This window comes from Lepidochelys kempii, chromosome 10 (assembly GCF_965140285.1).
Source record: "Lepidochelys kempii isolate rLepKem1 chromosome 10, rLepKem1.hap1, whole genome shotgun sequence".
NCBI classification, from domain to species: Eukaryota; Metazoa; Chordata; order Testudines; family Cheloniidae; genus Lepidochelys; species Lepidochelys kempii.
In genome coordinates, this window is record NC_136389.1 from 62,438,974 (window position 1) to 62,457,687 (window position 18,714).

Consider the following 18,714-nt stretch of genomic DNA (forward strand, 5'->3'; position numbering starts at 1 on the left):
GTTCAGAATTCTTAAAAGAGCAATACTCTGATGCGGAAACTACAGAACCCGAACCACCAAAAAAGAAAATCAGCCTTCTGCTGGTGGCATCTGACTCAGATAATGAAAATGAACATGCGTCAGTACACACTGCTTTGGACTATTATCGAGCAGAACCCATCGTCAGCATGGACGCATGTCCCCTGGAATGGTGGTTGAAGCATGAAGGGACATATGAATCTTTAGCGCATCTGGCACATAAATATCTTGCAACGCCAGCTACAACAGTGCCATGAGAATGCCTGTTCTCACTTTCAGGTGACCTTGTAAACAAGAAGCGGGCAGCATTATCTCCTGCAAATGTAAACAAACTTGTTTGTCTGAGTGATTGGCTGAACAAGAAGTAGGACTGAGTGGACTTGCAGTCTCTAAAATTTTACATTGTTTTATTTTTGAATGCAGTTTTTTTTACAGAATTCTACATTTGAAAATTCAACTTTCATGATAAAGAGATTGCACTATAGTACTTGTATTAGGTGAATTGAAAAATACTATTTCTTCTATTTTTTTACAGTGTCAATACTTGTAATCAAAAATAAATATAAAGTGAGCATTGTACACTTTGTATTCTGTGTTATACTTGAAATCAGTATTTTTGAAAATGTAGAAAACATCCAAAAATATTTAAATAAATGGTATTCTATTATTGTTTAACAGTGTGATTAGTCGTGATTAATTTTTTTAATCGTTTGAAAGCCCTACTATAAATATTGCTCGGAATCCTGAATTATACAGATAGTTTTTGAAAATGTGTTGCTCCCCCTCTACAAATTTGAAATTAGTCATAAGTTATTATTAGTTGATAGGGATTTCAAACAGCAGCCAACACTAGTTTAGGAAAATCATAGTCTCTCTGAGTGTTATATTGTTTGCTGGATTGGGTGACACTCACTTTTCTTTTTGAAGCTTTGGAAGCATCAGGCCTTGGCTGCTATTAAGGATCAACCATTCTTTTTATTGTCAAAAATGGGATGTTGCTTCAGTGAGTGTAAGTCACTCCAGTGTTACTGTGTGTGTGGTGGGGATTTGGTTCTCTGGTCTAGCAGAGGCTGGGAAGAGGACAATTTTAAGCCCTGGTGGATGGAGGGACTGCCTCACTTAATTTAACAGCAAGTTGTATTAATCTTGAGGGTATAATCATCCTGAGGATTCAAATATGCAGGAGTCTCTCTTTCCTGGTCCAAACAAAAACCCTTCCACTTCCTTAACAGTTTTCAAGTACATAAAAGGTTGTACAAGGAGGAGGGAGAAAAATTGTTCTTGTTAACCTCTGAGGATAGGACAAGAAGCAATGGGCTTAAATTGCAGCAAGGGCGATTTAGGTTGGACATTAGGAAAAACTGCCTGACTGCCAGGTTAGTTAAGCACTGGAATAAATTTCTAGGGAATCTCCATAATTGGAGATTTTTAAGAGAAGGTTAGACAGACACCTGTCAGGGTGGTCTAGATAATACTTAGTCCTGCCCTGAGGGCATGGGGCTGGACTAGGTGACCTCTCAAATTCCCTTCCACTCCTATGATTCTGTGATTCCTTAATTCCACTTAGCATAGTGAGATCCTGCCACTGCCCTACCACCTCTTAGCTGTCTCCCTGCCCTTGCCCTCCTACACAGAGATGTTCTGTGCAAGCTCCCTAACAGCTTTCATGCATGTAGCCAATTTCCAGCCTAGGGGAGTAATGGTGAAAATAAACAGCAGGAGAAGGAGACTTTCCAGCACAGGAAAGGCGCAGGACTAAGAGTATTGACCCAGCCTTGCTTCCAAGAGTGAACAGCTCCCCATCTTCCAGTACAGCACCAGCTGCTGGCTCCCCTTAACATTTAAGAATTATCTATTACTTAAATCATCTGGGTATAAAACAAAATCATTAGAGTTACACAAGAAATTACTGGGGTTCCTGGGGATTAGCCAGTATACAAAGGGTTAATGCACAGCACAGATAGGCTCCAAAACAGGTTCCCATGTATTTCTCAACCAGAAGGTGATTAATCATGACTCAATGCAAGGTATAGGTGAGGAAAAGTAAAAGTACACAGATGACTTGCCATGGAAATTAAAATCAGAAAGCCACCTAGTTTGCTGAGGGGCAGCGTAAGTATCAGTCAATTGTATTATACAAACAAGCATAGAATGCAGTTTATTTTTTCAAGATTCCATTTAAATGCACTTGTGTGCATATGCTCTCCCTGTCATGTGAGTGGATTCCTTTTCTCGTGTGTTACTAAAAGCATTCAAAGCAATAGGAGCAGCTGGAGCTTTCAGCTTGACTGCCAGTGCTTGCATACTGACATCAAATAGTAATCAATAGTACCTATTAAATAGTGGAGGTTATTGCTTTACCTGTGTGTTTGTGTGTAAATTTCAAGTCAAAGTACACACAAATGATTTCATCCTGTTTTTCCACCACTACCCATAGCCCCTCCCGAACCTTGCTTCCTCGCCCCCCAAGTGTGCTGCAATCATCTCGACTTGCTCTGTCCATTATGCCTCATTGGTTTTATTCCATACAATTGTACATGAGTGTGGGGGCACAGATATTTCCCCTGGGCTAGTAGGGTTGGTTCTCAGGCTAATAGATATCAAGTCATTTTTTCAAATCCTTTCTAAAACATTTGTACTCTGTAATATAGCTTAAGACTGACTGTTGAGGAAGGTCAGATATCAATTTAAAAATAGTTACTTTAATTTTCCTTTCAATTACTGATTTTTTTCCTTGTCTCATCAGTTTCACTAGTGTTTCTCCTCAGTTTCATGAGAAATACCAACCGTCCTGATCCTTGTAGCCTGAATATTAACAATGTCCTTCATGTTTGGTTTATATTTTGTTTAAAATTTCCTAGATGTGTACTGGTGTTTATTACAAAGTGGGTGAAAATTGTTGCAAAACTTCACTTTCCAGTTTTTTGGGTAAATATTGGGTTTAATATTGGGGGATGGGAGGACAGAAAAAAGTAAGAGTATTAAAAATTAAAAGCAGTGTTTTTTTTAAAGCTATGGTTTATTTCATGAACTGTATATTAGCTGTACTTACATGTATGCACATGCATACATGTGAGTGTGTTTCTTCTTCTATATTATCTTATTTAACAGACAGTCTTACATTTACACTTAGACAAATTTATTACTAACATACACATCTCACTAATGTAATGTATTGATTTTCTTAACAATCGGTATTTTCATGTGCCTGAGTGGTCCAAAGTTTGGGTAAAAATCAGTTTAAAAAAAAAAGAATAGCTTTTGTTAAACCCAGGGATTTTTCAGTAAAAACTGACAACAAAGTACCTTAAATATAAGCCGTATTTGGCAGAGGAAATATCAGTCTTCAGTTTTTAGACACATTTTTTAAAAAAATGAAAACTCTTTTTCTGATTCAGAAAATATTTCCTGTTAGAATAAAGTTGTAACCAATCCTCACATATATATTATTCCTTAAGTTTCCAATTCCCTAACCCTGCTAATTCTAAAAATTTATGCACAGAACATAATAGGGTAAAAAAAAATCCTGCTTCCTTACCTATTGTAAGTACAGATTTCACTGAAATACTAAATGGGTAGTTTTACCTCTTTACTGACTCTGCTTTCAATTCAGCCTTTGAGTCTCCTTTTTTATCCACTATTGTTTAATTCTGTTGCTGATCATATATTTCATCTGAAAATAGGACAAGGATAAGTACCAGTTTGGTAAGACAAAAATATTTTTTCGGGCTGGTCAAGTAGCCTATCTGGAAAAAATAAGAGCAGATAAGCTGAGAGTTGCCTGCATCCGCATCCAGAAGACAATCCGAGGATGGCTGATGCGAAAGAAGTACCTGCGCATGAAGAAAGCAGCCATCACCATTCAGAGATATGTTAGAGGGTACCAAGCACGATGGTAAGTAGCACACTTGGGGACACTTGCTCTTACATCAGTTCACATTCCTCTAACTAGGTCATTTAACTGTGAGACCTGTCTCCTTGTGCTGATCACTAGGAATTAATTTTTTAGTGTAATGAAGGAAATAGACTACACTATGCATTCCTCTAAGAGCAGTACCTGCTTTTTTTGACCTTCAGAAAGAAGTAGCTATTTCCCAGCTGGATAACACCTAAGAGCAGTCCATGTTCTCTATTTGTTAAAGTAGAGGAAAAATAGAGTGAGGAAATCAGTCTGCAGGTGGCGTGAGGCAGGACTCTTGCTTAGACTGAATCCTGCCCTGCCCTTTTCTTGCCACAAAACCTTGTTAACTTTCCACTGCCCTTCTAATGTGGTGGCCTCTCTTTCCAGTGGTGGAGAACCTATCCCTCAGGCCAGGATGCAACAAAGGGGAGACAGGCCAGCTAGGAGTAGATGGCTGATATGGGTGATGAGGGAACTAGCTGGAGCAGGGAAGCAGGCAGATACAGAGGTGAGGTGGGAGGGAAAAGGAAAGGAATTGAGTCGGGATGCTTTTCAGTGGTCTTGCTGGAGGAATAGGAATTAAGGGTGGACCTGTTTCTGTTGGGGAATGAGTTAGGGAAAGTTGATTAATGGAAGCTGCTTTAAAGAATGAGGGAAGGTGATGAGAAACTGAGAAGAGTGTGTCAGTTCCCCAGTGCAATTTTCTGAGGATGAGTAAACTCTATCTGGGGCTTTTAAGGGTTAATTTTTTAATTTTCCCATGCTGCTGCAGTATAGTAGTAAGCAAACATTGTACCACTGACAGTACTGCAAATAATCTAGAGTAGAATATGTAGAAAACGTAGCTCTTAAGAAAGAGGGTAAAGTTATAGGACTGGGAAAATGTTATTCAGGGCTTATAAATAATAGATGTAAATTCCATTTCCACCATTTTTCTTTGCCAGCTATGCCAAGTTCTTGCGAAGAACCAGGGCTGCCATCATACTTCAGAAGTTCCAGCGCATGTATGTGGTTCGCAAAAGATACCGTCTCATGCGAGCTACCACTATTGTTCTTCAGTCACTTTTACGAAGTTACATAGCCAGGAACAAATACCAGAGGGTAAGAAGACCCAGTGTTTCATTATTGCTGTTTCCAAGCACCTCCGGGTTAGCCAAGACTGTAGTGTTTCCATGGCACTCTAAAATGTTTGTGTACAAATTGTCAGACCTTAATGCACACACTCAGTGCCACTGCACGGCCTGAAATAAAGTACTTGAAAATATGAATAATACGATACAATAATCAGACATCTACTCATTATGAGTCCAAATTAATATTGCATGCACACATGGACCAGATGATTTAGTAGCTCTTCTTAACCCCTAATTTCTGTGATTCTGACAAACTCTAAAAGATGATTGAGGATGCTAATTTTGATATTAGTGAGCTGTTGTCTGATAGAATAAAAGATTAAAGCCTTGGCTCTCTTTTTGTTTTTCACTTTTTTCATTTACCTGTGCTGATCTCAGTTTGGGGGAGGTTGATAGAGTTCTGTCCTAATTATGATGATATGACATTAAGTGACTATGTTTAAAGAAAAATTAACTGCCCTCATTTTAGAAATTAGGCTTTGCTTTGAAATGTTATAGGGCTAGAAGCAGAATTACTGATACATTGGGATTTTGTGAGTTAGACAACATTTTGCACAGCAATTCTACCTGTAAAGATTGTTTTGCATTGAGTTTTTCAAAGGTCAACTCATCATTCACTGAGAAATTGTCCTACATAGTTGTACTTCTTCTCAAGTTAGTAGATGTAAACAGAAAAGCCTGCCAATGCTTGTGCTTGAAATGTTGTCTTCTGTTGATCAAAAAAATTGGACTGTATGAATTTCTGGACATTTTTAGATTTGTACTAAAGAAAAAATGTACAAGTATGCATACATGCTTGTGTTTAGGTGCACACATACATACACCCATGCATATACAGTATATCAATCTAACATAACATTGACGTGAAGGTTGTGCCAACGAACGATCAACAGCCAGAAATGCCAGAAAAGTAAGATTTCTCCCCCTGAACTCAGCCATGTTACACATCCTATGTGTTTTATGGTGTACATTATTATTATTTGTTTTATTTCTGCTAGCATTCTGAGCACTGTAATCCAGGTTTTATATTACCAATGCACATAACAATATTAAAACATTGAGTCTCTTAATAGCCTGACAGATGTTTTCAAATATACATTAACTTCAGAAAGTAATGAGCTTCCTCATAAAACTGACAGGTACATCGCATCAACATATAGGCTAAAAGCCATCCCCAGGACATGCAGAACAGATGAGTCAACCATTCTAGATTCCTGAAATTGGCTGAGTGACTCTTATACACACTTCCTTTTCTATTGTACAACAACATTTTATAAACCTGTCACATTCCCTTGTAGTAGATATGGCAAATTACTTCTGAAGTCAACATAAGGGCCAGTCAAACTTACCTATCTAACGATGGTTCTGCAATTATAGTTAATTATTCTCCTTAGTAATCGCAATTAGAAATTACCTATTATAAAATCCTCCCATCACAGATGGAACAAATGATAAATGTAAGACAGATGCATTGATGTGAAGGAGAAATTTTATTAAGGCCTATGATCCTGGGATGACTGCAGGAAGAAACAGAGGCTTTGTTTGCAGTCCTGGGATTCTAGATTGTGTAGTTGTCTTCCTGTGACTAATTGACAAGCTCTCCCTACAGATGACTTTGGTTCATAATATATGATGCACACATTACCCTTTAGAAGCTAAACCCTTTAGTTCTAACTCTTTAGAGCAAAACTCTCTCATCCTATGGAATTTAGGACCTCCAGACCTTGGAAATCACTAAAGCATCCTTAATTCAGCTGTCCAAAAAGTAAATAGAAAATTTGTTTGAATATGAAAGATTGGTAGCTAAAACACTGATAACTTCAATTCTAACCCATTTTTTCATCAAACCTGAATTGTTTTTATATTTTAATAAAGAATGTCAAGCCATGTTTTGAAATTTCTACTGTCAGCTGTTCTGGAATTAGGAGGGTGCAAAATTTCTGATTGGAATAAATGGGGAGGAAAGCATTCCTTTAATGTTTGCAGAACTTCAAAAAAGCTGCATCAATTTTGTTTGATCTTTAGCCAAACAGTAAGCATGAGAAAGCATTAAAAAAAAGTTTTTACAAGTTAGGAATAACTAAAGAAAAAAAAAGGCAGGGGGGAAAGAATGGAAATTGGAATTCAACTTCATAAGCTACTACCAACTATTGAAATGCAGAGGAGGTTCATGTATATGTGTATATATTTGGAAGATATGTAGTGAGACTAAACAATAAGTTGCTGAATTTACCTATCTGTCCATGTACCAATGACTTCAAGTGGCCTCATAATAAAAGGGTATAGTAAGAGCAAGATCTAGTCATCCCTAGAAGTCTAGGGATGGATTTGTTGTTTTGTCTATAGGTGTTCTATATTCTTGTAATTAACAGGGATCTCACATCAATACAAATGTCCCCAGTTCCTTCCTTCCATCTCTTTCCCTTCATTTTAGCTTTCTCTCATTTCTTTCCCCATCTTCTTCTCTTGCTTCTTAGGTTAATTTATTTTATTTATTTATACTGATTCCCTGGTCCTCTCCTGCTGCCTTTCACCTGCAGTTTCTCTTTTCAAATGGATGTGTCTCTAGTTGTTACCTATATATGTCTCCTTGCAGAATGTTGTTAATTTTGTATAAATACAGTGTGTGGCTTTTTCATCTAATGGTTTTGTTTTTAAACGCAGATGCTTCGAGAGCACAAGGCCATTATTATTCAGAAACACATGCGGGGCTGGCTGGCTCGCGTGCACTACCGTAGGAGCTTGAAGGCAATTGTCTACCTGCAATGCTGCTACAGGCGTATGATGGCCAAGAGGGAGCTGAAGAAGCTGAAGATAGAGGCACGCTCTGTGGAACGGTACAAGAAGCTCAATATTGGGATGGAGAACAAGATCATGCAGCTGCAGCGTAAAGTTGATGAGCAGGTAAATGCCCCAAGAGTGAATGGTCAGGAGTCTCTCATCATCTGCCTCAATATTTGAAGTATGGGCAATTGTTGGAAAAATACAGTAATTATTGGGAGCAGAATTTTTCTTTAAAAGGAAAATTTAGTTTTCTTCTTTAGTCAGGAGAAATATCCCTTTCCATAGAGGGGAGAGTGGATCAGTTTAGATGTGAATCAGTAGATAATGTACCATTCCATACCATTTCCATACGTAAGAACGGCCATACTGGGTCAGACCAAAGATCCATCTTGCCCAGTAGCTGACAGTGGCCAATGCCAGGTGCCCCAGAGGGAATGAACATAACAGGTAATTTATCTGGTGATCCATCCCCTGTCACGATACACTTTTTTCAGGGTGTTGAATGGAAAACAAGTTGCTGGGCATGCATGGGCTTTGTCTGATTTTAACCTGGGACATGAAGGTTTGGATGCTGCTATCTTCCTGGCCAAGCATCAAGTGTTCTGTGAATAAATAGAGTGATTCAGTCTGTCAATATAGCACCTTTCACCAGCACTAACATTCTCATTAAAACAAAGCTATTCTAAATGCACATATGTCTTCATTGTGTTTTGTAAAGCATAAAGACTACAAATCCCTGCTGGAGAAACTAACTAGTCTGGAAACCACTTACAACACAGAGACTGAGAAGCTGCGGAGTGACGTGGAAAGGTTTCGTATGAGTGAGGAGGAGGCTAAGAATGCCACCAATCGTGTGCATGTGCTCCAAGAGGAGATCACCAAGCTTCGAAAGGAGCTGCACCAAACACAATCTGAAAAGAAGACAATTGAGGAATGGGCAGACAAATACAAACAGGAAACAGAGCAGGTGGGAACTCCCTACCCCAAAATACCAAAGTTTTAGAAACAGCCTGTCTCTAAAAGCCCATTGGTTTGCTGTTCCTGAGACCTTAGAAATTCACAGTTACTAAAATTATCCTTTTCCTTCTGTTGTTCTTGGGTTGAGTACAGCATATGGAGTAGTACAGAAAGCTTGCTGATTGGAGCATTTTTCAAAGCGAGAAACATAGTGAATTGATCTGACCTCAAGCTGAATGTGTCCCCCAAGAACAATGATTCTGTTACTTCCCCACCCACACGTTTTTGGAAATCTGTGTGGCACTCAGCCTCTATCAAACTGAAAACATGTTACTTCAAAACAATAAAATAAAACAAACAATTTTCCATTTAAATTTGTTCAAATTTTTGGGTCCTTTGCTAAAGAAAGAGTTTCCATAGAGCAGTCTTGTAACTGTCTGTAGGTCTGGTCTGCAAACACAGTTTTTGTACTGGTATTAATATGCATGTTAGGGGAAGCATTTACTAGCAGTACAATTACTAACACAGCTCCTAATGTGACTACAGGTATGCTGGTATAAAGGTGCCTTATGCTGGTAAAGGGTATGTACCACTTTGGCTATACCAGTATGGTTAAAGCAGTACAACTTTTGTTTGTAGACAAGCTCTTGGATCACACCGCCATCAAATCTTAAGAGGCATAGGGCAGAATCATTGAATTTGTTTCTAATCCATGTGTCTTTCGATGCAATACAATTTAAATGGCATCCCTGGGTTAAACACTCCAGGCTCTTGTGTTCATTGGCCTCATCTGATCAGAAATTCAGTGTGTGATGCATGCAGGAGAGGGTGCAATTGGGATGTGAATTAAGAAGTGAAGGTGGCACTTTAGCTCACTGATCTTATTTTCTGAAGGACAGTTAAAAACATCGAATTTTTGATCTCTTACTACAAGGATGCAGTGGAGTCAGATCCTTCAGAGCTTTAGGTGCACAGATTAAACACATTCCTGTGACTGCAGTCCTTATCCTGAGCCAAACATTATGTTGTTTTTACAGTTGTTATCAGAACTAAAAGAACAAAACACATTACTGAAAAAGGAAAAGGAGGAGCTGAATCGTCGCATCCAGGATCAGGCCAAGGAGATGACCGGTCAGTTCTGTTCACTTCACTTTCTTTTTTCTTTGTTTCTTCCTTTGTAAAGCGACTCAGAGCTGGTTAATCTGCTGTGGTTTCTTAACTATGTTTCCCTTTAGAATGTAATTTACAACTGTAATATAGGACCACATGTGCTATACAACTGTTGATAGTTTGAGTGTTAAGAATCCCCAAAGATATATTTTTTAAAAAAAGTAAACTAGTTCTGACTGTTGTTAAATATAATTAACCCATTGGGGTCAAATGATCAAAAGTGGTCTACTAAATTGTGAATGCAAATTCCATACTTGGATGTGCAGCTTGATATTTGACGTACAAAGTGAGTAATTACACACTTAAATTCTTTTTAAATGCACAAATGTGGTATTTGCACACTCAAGTTGAGGCAGCTGGGCTCTGTAAACTGTGTCTGTACAGAGCTGGCACAGGGCTTATGATTTTTGATGATAGCTTCTGAACCTCGTCTCTGAAAAAAAATAATTTCTATTTGGAGAAAACTAATCCCCTTTATTGCAATCACACAAAGACACACACACATCATCATCTTTGTTGGGTTGTCTGTTGCTTTCTAAACTCTTGTCCAGCACCAGATTGCACAGTTCACTTTGGTCCCTGCATTATCCAGAGCATCGGAGAAAACCACACACAGACCAACGCCTATTTTTCTAATAGCGCTCAAACAAATAACAGATGTATTGTTGCATCTTAGTAAGTGACTTTGTGGTGAGCACCTAATCGTAACTGGAGAAAGATGCGGAAGAGCCAAGACTATCCTTGTTTTACATTGAAGATATATACAAATGGAGATGCCATCTTCAGATACTAGACTAATACAGTACAAAAGCAGACTAGGATAAACAGTTTTACTGTACCACCCCAAATTATTAGGTGACAGACAATGGAGAAGACTTTACGGAAGTGAACCCTAGTCCTTTTTGTCTTTGATGCAGCACTTTCCTGCAATGGCATAAATAGAATCATAGAATCATAGAATATCAGGGTTGGAAGGGACCTCAGGAGGTCATCTAGTCCAACCCCCTGCTCAAAAGCAGGACCAATCCCCAATTAAATCATCCCAGCCAGGGCTTTGTCAAGCCTGACCTTAAAAACTTCTAAGGAAGGAGATTCCACCACCTCCCTAGGCAACGCATTCCAGTGTTTCACCACCCTCCTAGTGAAAAAGTTTTTCCTAATATCCAACCTAAACCTCCCCCACTGCAACTTGAGACCATTACTCCTTGTCCTGTCCACTTCTACCACTGAGAATAGTCTAGAACCATCCTCTCTGGAACCACCTCTCAGGTAGTTGAAAGCAGCTATCAAATCCCTTGTTTGTTTTGAGGCTTGTTTTGTTTTTAACAGCACAGTTTGTACAGTATCTGTGTTCTTTGCATACTTGTGCATAGCGTCTTGCTCTATACTTGTGCATAGTGTCTTGCTTTATTCCGTACCTGTGGAATATGGACATCACAGATTAAATAGGTTCCCAAGATCCATCTTGTTCACACCTTGGTATCATCTGTTTGGTGACAGAGACCATGGAGAAGAAGCTTGTTGAGGAAACGAAACAGCTGGAGCTAGATCTGAATGATGAAAGGTTAAGATATCAGAATCTTCTGAATGAGTTCAGCCGCTTAGAGGAGCGCTATGACGATCTCAGGGATGAGGTGAATCTGATGGTGGTAAGTGATTTCAAATATAGTAAAACTGTGTCCTGTTTGCGGACAGTATTTTAGCAAAACTTGGTGAAATAATGTAGGGTCAGATTTTGTTCACAGATCTGTGCATGGGAATTGTTTGCCTGTGTACCAGAGCAGAATTTGCCCCTTAAACATTAGCTCTAATCTGATGGCTTTTGCTCCACCAAAACACTTCATGTTGTCTAACCCAGCAGTTCTGAAGTAGGATCCATGGCCCCTGAGAGGCTGTGACTTGGTTTCAAGGGGCTTCAGGGCCCCGAGGCTGAAGCATGGGGCTGGAACCGGGAACTAAGCCACAGGAAGCCCTGAGCCCCAGTGCTTCCCCGAGAGCTAGAGCCTCGGTGACCCCCGTGGGCTGAAGCTGGGAGTGGAGCTGTGGGGAGCCTCAAGCCCTGGCGCTCCCCCTGGATCAAAAGCCCTGAGCTGCAGTTCTCTCGCACAAGGCTGAAGCCCTCAGCTCCCTCCCTCCCCCGCCCAGAGCCCTGGTGCCCCGCGGGGCAAAAGCCCGGAGCACTCCCACCTGGAGACCAGCACGCACCCCCACACCTGCCCAGTGGCTGAAGTCCACAGCCCCAAGCCCCCCCCCCTTGCAGCTGAAGCCCTGAGGCCCCCCCACACACACCCAGTGGCTGAATCTAGGAGCCCTGAGGGCGCCCCCCCCCGCCACTGGGCCCTGGAGTTTTTATAGTATATTGGGGAGTGGGCGGGAAGCTCAGAAAGAAAAAGGTGGAAATCCCCTGCTAACCCATTTTTAAACTTCTTTTCGGGGCCCAGGTGGCATAGAGGAACCAGAATCTCAAATCTTTCCCCAAAGTTATGGTTGCTGTGCAGTAACTCAGAGCACTAGAAGCTAAGCCACTGGGTTATGGGCAGGTGACTATAATGCTGGTACTGACTTATTTTATTTGCACTTCAGAGCATCCCCAAGCCTGGGCACAAAAGAACGGATTCCACACATAGTAGCAATGAATCTGAATATACATTTAGCTCTGAGATTACAGAGACAGAAGACTTACCACTGAGAATGGAGGTAATGTTAGAGAAACTCCAGTACTTTTCATTAATCACCAGCAAATCTATGCCCATCTTTTCTTTGTGACTGGCAAATCTTAGTATCAAGAATCTAGTGCTTTAGTCCACCATATCCCATTTTCTTTATGAATGGCTCAGTATAGAGTTGTATCTCCGTAATCCTACAGAAAAGATTTCAGTAAAAATATATTTTTAATTTTCTTTAAATTACAATAAAGGAATATAGGGTAGTTGGTCACACAGCTGCCTGATTTACACGTGACATAGTCGCCCTGCAACTTTTGAGGGCACAATCAGTTGCATGCTCAAAAGTGGGCGCTCAAAAACAGCTTGCGGGTGACTGAAAAGCAACTTCTATTCTATATATTTAAAAGTTCAGGGAGGCACAAGTAGCTAATTATTCTCTCAATAACTGTGCCGAAAGAGGAAGGTAGCTACAAATTTCATAGCTGATTACTACTCAGACTTACAGAACTGTTGCACCAGTGTCACAAAATGCCGTGCAATTCTCGTGCACTTTATCAGTGAAGTTCACTTCAATGGAGACTGGCCACTCAAAGTTCTATGCATCACTTAATGCCCACATTAAAAGGCTGTATATATGGGCCTTTTTCACTGGGGTGAATTTCACTCAGTGAGGAGAACATCATACTGGATTTTTTTTTCTATGCGATACAGAAGAAGAAAACTTGAAAGGTGCCTCATTACTGTAACCTCAAGTATGCATTCATTTGAATCCTGGATTATTTGGAATTTTTCCAGAATTATTAGTCAGCTCTTCTACTGCCACAAGCAGTTAGTACTAATTATGGTGTAAATTCACGTGTATCTGCAACTCTTTCTTAACATATCTCAGGATTCGGAAAAAAGCCCATACACAGAAACTTCTTTTGATATGACTACAAACATGCCAAAGAGCCATCAGATTCCTGAGCTGGCATGTGCTATGCCAGTCAAGAAATGGACAGCATTTTCTACTCAAGCTGGGGACACTTTCTTTTCTTTTAGACTTCTGATTTCACTCTTGACTGTGGGTGGTCATACAGCATGTCACTCCTTCCTCACCTACTGAATAATGGTGATTTAGAGGGACAGAGTTCGGCTCTGTCTGGTGTATCCATAGTTGGGTTTTAATAACTGCCATTATTGTTCCTGCAATTCCTCCTTAGACAGACTGTTGAAATCAAGTTATAGCTTGTGCAGATCCTCTAGATGTCATGTATTTCTACTTCCATTTTTCATAAGAATGGCCATACTGGGTTAGACTCGTGGTCCATCTAGTCTTCTGACAGTGGCCAATGTAGAGGCTTCAAAACGAGTGAACAGAACAGGGCAGTTATTGAGTGATCCATCCCCTGTCATCCAGTCCTAGCTTCTGGCAGTTGGAGGTTTAGGGCCACCCAGAGAATGGAGTTGCGTCCCGGACCATATTAGCTAATAGCCATTGATGGACCTATCCTCCGTGAACTTATCTAATTCTTTTTTTGAACCCAGTTATACTTTTTGCCTTCACAACATCCTCTGGTAATGAGTTCCACAGGTTAACTGTGCCTTGTGTGAAGAAGTACTTCCTTTTGTTCATTTTCAACCTGCTACCTATTTATTTCATTGGGTGACCCCTGGTTCTTGTGTTCTGTGAAGGGGTAAATAATACTTCCTTATTCACTTTCTCCACACCATTCATGATTTTATAGACCTCTCTTATATACCCCCCTTAGTCATCTCTTTTTTTAAGCTGAAGAACCCCAATCTTTTAAATCTCTCCTCATATGGAAGCTGCTCCAGACCCGTAATCATTTGTTGCCCATTTCTGCACCTTTTCCAATTTTAATATATCTTTTTGGAGATATGGATATGGGTGCCCAGAACTGCACACAGTATTCAAGCTGTGGGCATACCATGGATTTATATAGTGGCATGATATTTTCTGTTTTGCTATCTATTCCTTTCCTAAAGGTTCCTAAAGTTTTTGTTCGCTTTTTTGACTGTTGCTGCACATTGAGTGGATGTTTTCAGAGAACTATCCACAATGACTCCAGGATCTCTTTCTTGAGTGATAACAGCTAATTTACACCCCATCATTTCATGGGGTAATTTACTGAGCAGGACACTGGCCTAGTGATACCTCATCTTTATGGATAGATGGAAACTGTCATGTGTAGTGTCATGTAATAGCATTTCTCATGAGATCCAAATGTTTTTTCTCACATTGGCTGCAGCCTTATTTAACTGCTTTTTTATTTTTTTCCAAAATCATGCTTCACAGCAATTTTGTTCTTTTGAATATTAATGAATAAAGTAATCCACACAGGACTGTGTGCAGATAGAGAGATTAAATCTTCATTAATTTAACCTATTAAAAATGAAGGCTAACAATAGTAAACAGTATCCAAGAAAGTAGAGATAATTTCAAGCCAGAACCCCACTTTTAAACACCCTCATTTTCTATGGAATTTGTATCGAAAGGTTTTTGTAGTTTGTGACCATTATATACTAATATGTTATAAATGCTTTGTTTGCTTTATAAGTGCATAGTTGAATCTTTTCTAATATCCTTTCTAGGCTTTAAAGGATTAGGGTGCACTACACAGTAATTGCTTAGTCTTCATTGAAACATGATAAGCTATAAAATATTTGCCTCCAACAAGTTCCATTACAGCTTTGAATTACACATAGAATCATAGAATATCAGGGTTGGAAGGGACCCCAGAAGGTCATCTAGTCCAACCCCCTGCTCAAAGCAGGACCAATTCCCAGTTAAATCATCCCAGCCAGGGCTTCGTCAAGCCTGACCTTAAAAACCTCTAAGGAAGGAGATTCTACCACCTCCCTAGGTAACGCATTCCAGTGTTTCACCACCCTCTTAGTGAAAAAGTTTTTCCTAATATCCAATCTAAACCTCCCCCACTGCAACTTGAGACCATTACTCCTCGTTCTGTCATCTGCTACCATTGAGAACAGTCTAGAGCCATCCTCTTTGGAACCCCCTTTCAGGTAGTTGAAAGCAGCTATCAAATCCCCCCTCATTCTTCTCTTCTGCAGGCTAAACAATCCCAGCTCCCTCAGCCTCTCCTCATAACTCATGTGTTCCAGTCCCCTAATCATTTTTGTTGCCCTTCGCTGGACTCTCTCCAATTTATCCACATCCTTCTTGAAGTGTGGGGCCCAAAACTGGACACAGTACTCCAGATGAGGCCTCACCAATGTCGAATAGAGGGGAACGATCACATCCCTTGATCTGCTGGCAATAACCTTACTTATACATCCCAAAATGCCATTGGCCTTCTTGGCAACAAGGGCACACTGCTGACTCATATCCAGCTTCTCGTCCACTGTCACCCCTAGGTCCTTTTCCGCAGAACTGCTGCCTAGCCATTCGGTCCCTAGTCTGTAGCGGTGCATTGGATTCTTCCATCCTAAGTGCAGGACCCTGCACTTATCCTTATTGAACCTCATCAGATTTCTTTTGGCCCAATCCTCCAATTTGTCTAGGTCCTTCTGTATCCTATCCCTCCCCTCCAGCGTATCTACCACTCCTCCCAGTTTAGTATCATCCGCAAATTTGCTGAGAGTGCAATCCACACCATCCTCCAGATCATTTATGAAGATATTGAACAAAACCGGCCCCAGGACCGACCCTTGGGGCACTCCACTTGATACCGGCTGCCAACTAGACATGGAGCCATTGATCACTACCCGTTGAGCCCGACAATCTAGCCAGCTTTCTACCCACCTTATAGTGCATTCATCCAGCCCATACTTCCTTAATGATGATGGCCTTTACACCAAGATACCAAAAGAAGGCTAGTTGATTAATCCAAGTGTATACAGTGCAGCTACAGTAGTACAAGAAAAAGGGCAGGAAACTTCTGAATGTACCCAAATCACTTCCTTCTGGTCATTTTTATATTTCACACTCCAGTTTATTGGGTTGCTTAATGGTGGGTCCAAATAAAGAAATTATGCAATATATTGCTTTTAACTAAAGAACCTAACAATAATAGTTTAAAAAATTAGAAGTTTGCCTGTAGTTAGTTTGTTTCATAGTGAATCTAACCACAAACTTATTTCTTTTCTCCCGTCTCCCCTCCAAACAAGTAAGTAAAAGAGGTATGATTAATTAGACTTTATGCCTTAGAGTTAGTATCTAGTTATTTCTGCCTTTAAAGCTCTAGGCTAGATACCTTTTATACTAGTCAGTCTTTTTTAAAATAACCTTTTGAAGGTTAGTGATACATTATGGATGCCAATATGTAGCTCTCAGAATCAAGTAACATGTATATGCCCCAAATCATCCTGTTTCTCCAGTCTTTCTCTCCTCTCTTCTCACAATACCCTTTGCGCCTGACATGGAATGGTGACCCTTCTTGACTCCGCTGTGTTCTTCCTCAAGCAGGAGCCAAGTGAGAAAAAGGCACCGCTGGACATGTCTCTGTTCCTCAAGCTGCAGAAACGGGTTACAGAGCTGGAGCAGGAAAAGCAATCCTTGCAGGATGAACTGGACAGGAAAGAGGAACAGGCTCTCCGCACCAAGACCAGGGTAGAGTGCATCTAGCCAGTCACATGAGGACCTCATGTTGTTCCCACCTTAGTAACATATAGACAATTTGGCCTGCTGAATGGTTTCTATAAAACCATCTGCTCCATTAGTACTTACTTTGTTTGGCCAAAAGTTACATGCCTGAGTACCTAAATTCAGTCTCCTCAATCCACGTTGTGGCATTAAAAATAAGTGGGCGGATCTTAGAAAGACAAGGGTGAGGTAATATCTTTTATTGCACCAACTACTTTTGGTGAGAGAGACAAGCTTTCAAGCTTTTTTCTGGGCTGATTTTGGTTTATTTCAAAGTTTATTTGGTTTATTATTAAGGAACCCACTATTAAACTCGATGGGAGCTGAGGGTAATCCGTGCCTTTGAAAATCGTGACACTTTTATTAAGCACTCTGACACTTAACACTCTATTTAAACAATTCCTCGTTCTGTTCAGTATTTACCTTACAGGAAGAATCAAGCCAAAGAGTTTGGATCTGAATCCAGATCCGAAGATTATGATCATTCAGATCTGGGGGATTTTTTTATTCTTGCCTCTGATTTTATATTCTTGAAATACTTCTAGAAATATGAGTCCTATTTTGGCAACTGATTCTCATTTCCCTTCTGTTGATGGATTTCTTGAGCCTCTTTGCATTTAGTATTTAGAGTAGATCTTCTCTGTCCCTATTCAAATAACTTTACCAATTTGCCCCTGATTTTATTTATCTTTGATAAGCACAAAAAGTAAATGAAACAAGGCAATGTAAACATACCACACAAAATACTCGGAGGTATAGGGCTAAATACACTGTATTCAGCTTCCCAGGAAGAATAGCTTTAACTCCCATCATGACTGCAAAATGCACATTTTCATTTTTCTGCCTTGACTCCTGTTAGTAACAGATGAAGGATGGAATTTATTTTTACTTTTGTCTGTGTTCTTTCCTAGGAGGAGGAGGAAAGGCCCCCAATGAGAGGCGCAGAGCTAGAATATGAGTCACTCAAGGTAATTCTGGATAGGAGGCTTCTGGTATTTAAAGGATTAGTAAGAATGTTATCACCAGTTACACTAGCTAGGATAGTAAGTACTATCTTTCCTGCTTCAGGATGTAAGTCAGCTGGAGAAAGAATCAGGAAGAACCTCCTCAATAGACATTTTATTGCATAATTGTTCACTGTGAGCTGTAGGAAGGCATGGCAGGGGACTACACTACTGGAATTGCTCCTTACACACAGGACTTCCCTGTAGCTGGTTAAACTGCTTTGTATAATAAATACACCAATGCACCTAGCCTATGGCTTTGCTGATATTGTTGCATATGATGGACCATACCAAACAGATGATCACGTCCCAGTACCATAGTTTGTTTGAGAGAGTCACATGCTGCTAGCATCTTCTGCACAGTGCAGAATCTTGATAACCCTGCTAGGCACAAGCTGGCTTCGGTCTAATAGAAATTCTTGAAAAATTTTGTGTCAAGGGAAGAGTAGAGGAGGAAGAGATTAATGGACATTTT

At 40.1% G+C, this 18,714-nt stretch overlaps 1 protein-coding gene across 5 annotated transcripts in view; it reads left to right on the forward strand.

The window, feature by feature from the left end:
• The window catches only part of MYO5A (myosin VA), a 218,794-nt gene that overhangs the window by 164,337 nt on the left and 35,743 nt on the right, over positions 1-18,714 (forward strand). For 4 of the 5 annotated variants that reach the window (XM_073303845.2, XM_073303846.2, XM_073303848.2 and 1 more), the window contains 9 exons: positions 3,702-3,913; positions 4,864-5,020; positions 7,717-7,956; positions 8,555-8,803; positions 9,831-9,924; positions 11,464-11,612; positions 12,547-12,660; positions 17,056-17,202; positions 18,147-18,203. In XM_073303845.2, the coding sequence (XP_073159946.1) occupies positions 3,702-3,913; positions 4,864-5,020; positions 7,717-7,956; positions 8,555-8,803; positions 9,831-9,924; positions 11,464-11,612; positions 12,547-12,660; positions 17,056-17,202; positions 18,147-18,203 (1,419 nt within the window). The remainder of the gene's footprint in view (positions 1-3,701; positions 3,914-4,863; positions 5,021-7,716; positions 7,957-8,554; positions 8,804-9,830; positions 9,925-11,463; positions 11,613-12,546; positions 12,661-17,055; positions 17,203-18,146; positions 18,204-18,714) is intronic. The other variant, XM_073303847.2, reaches the window with a different exon arrangement.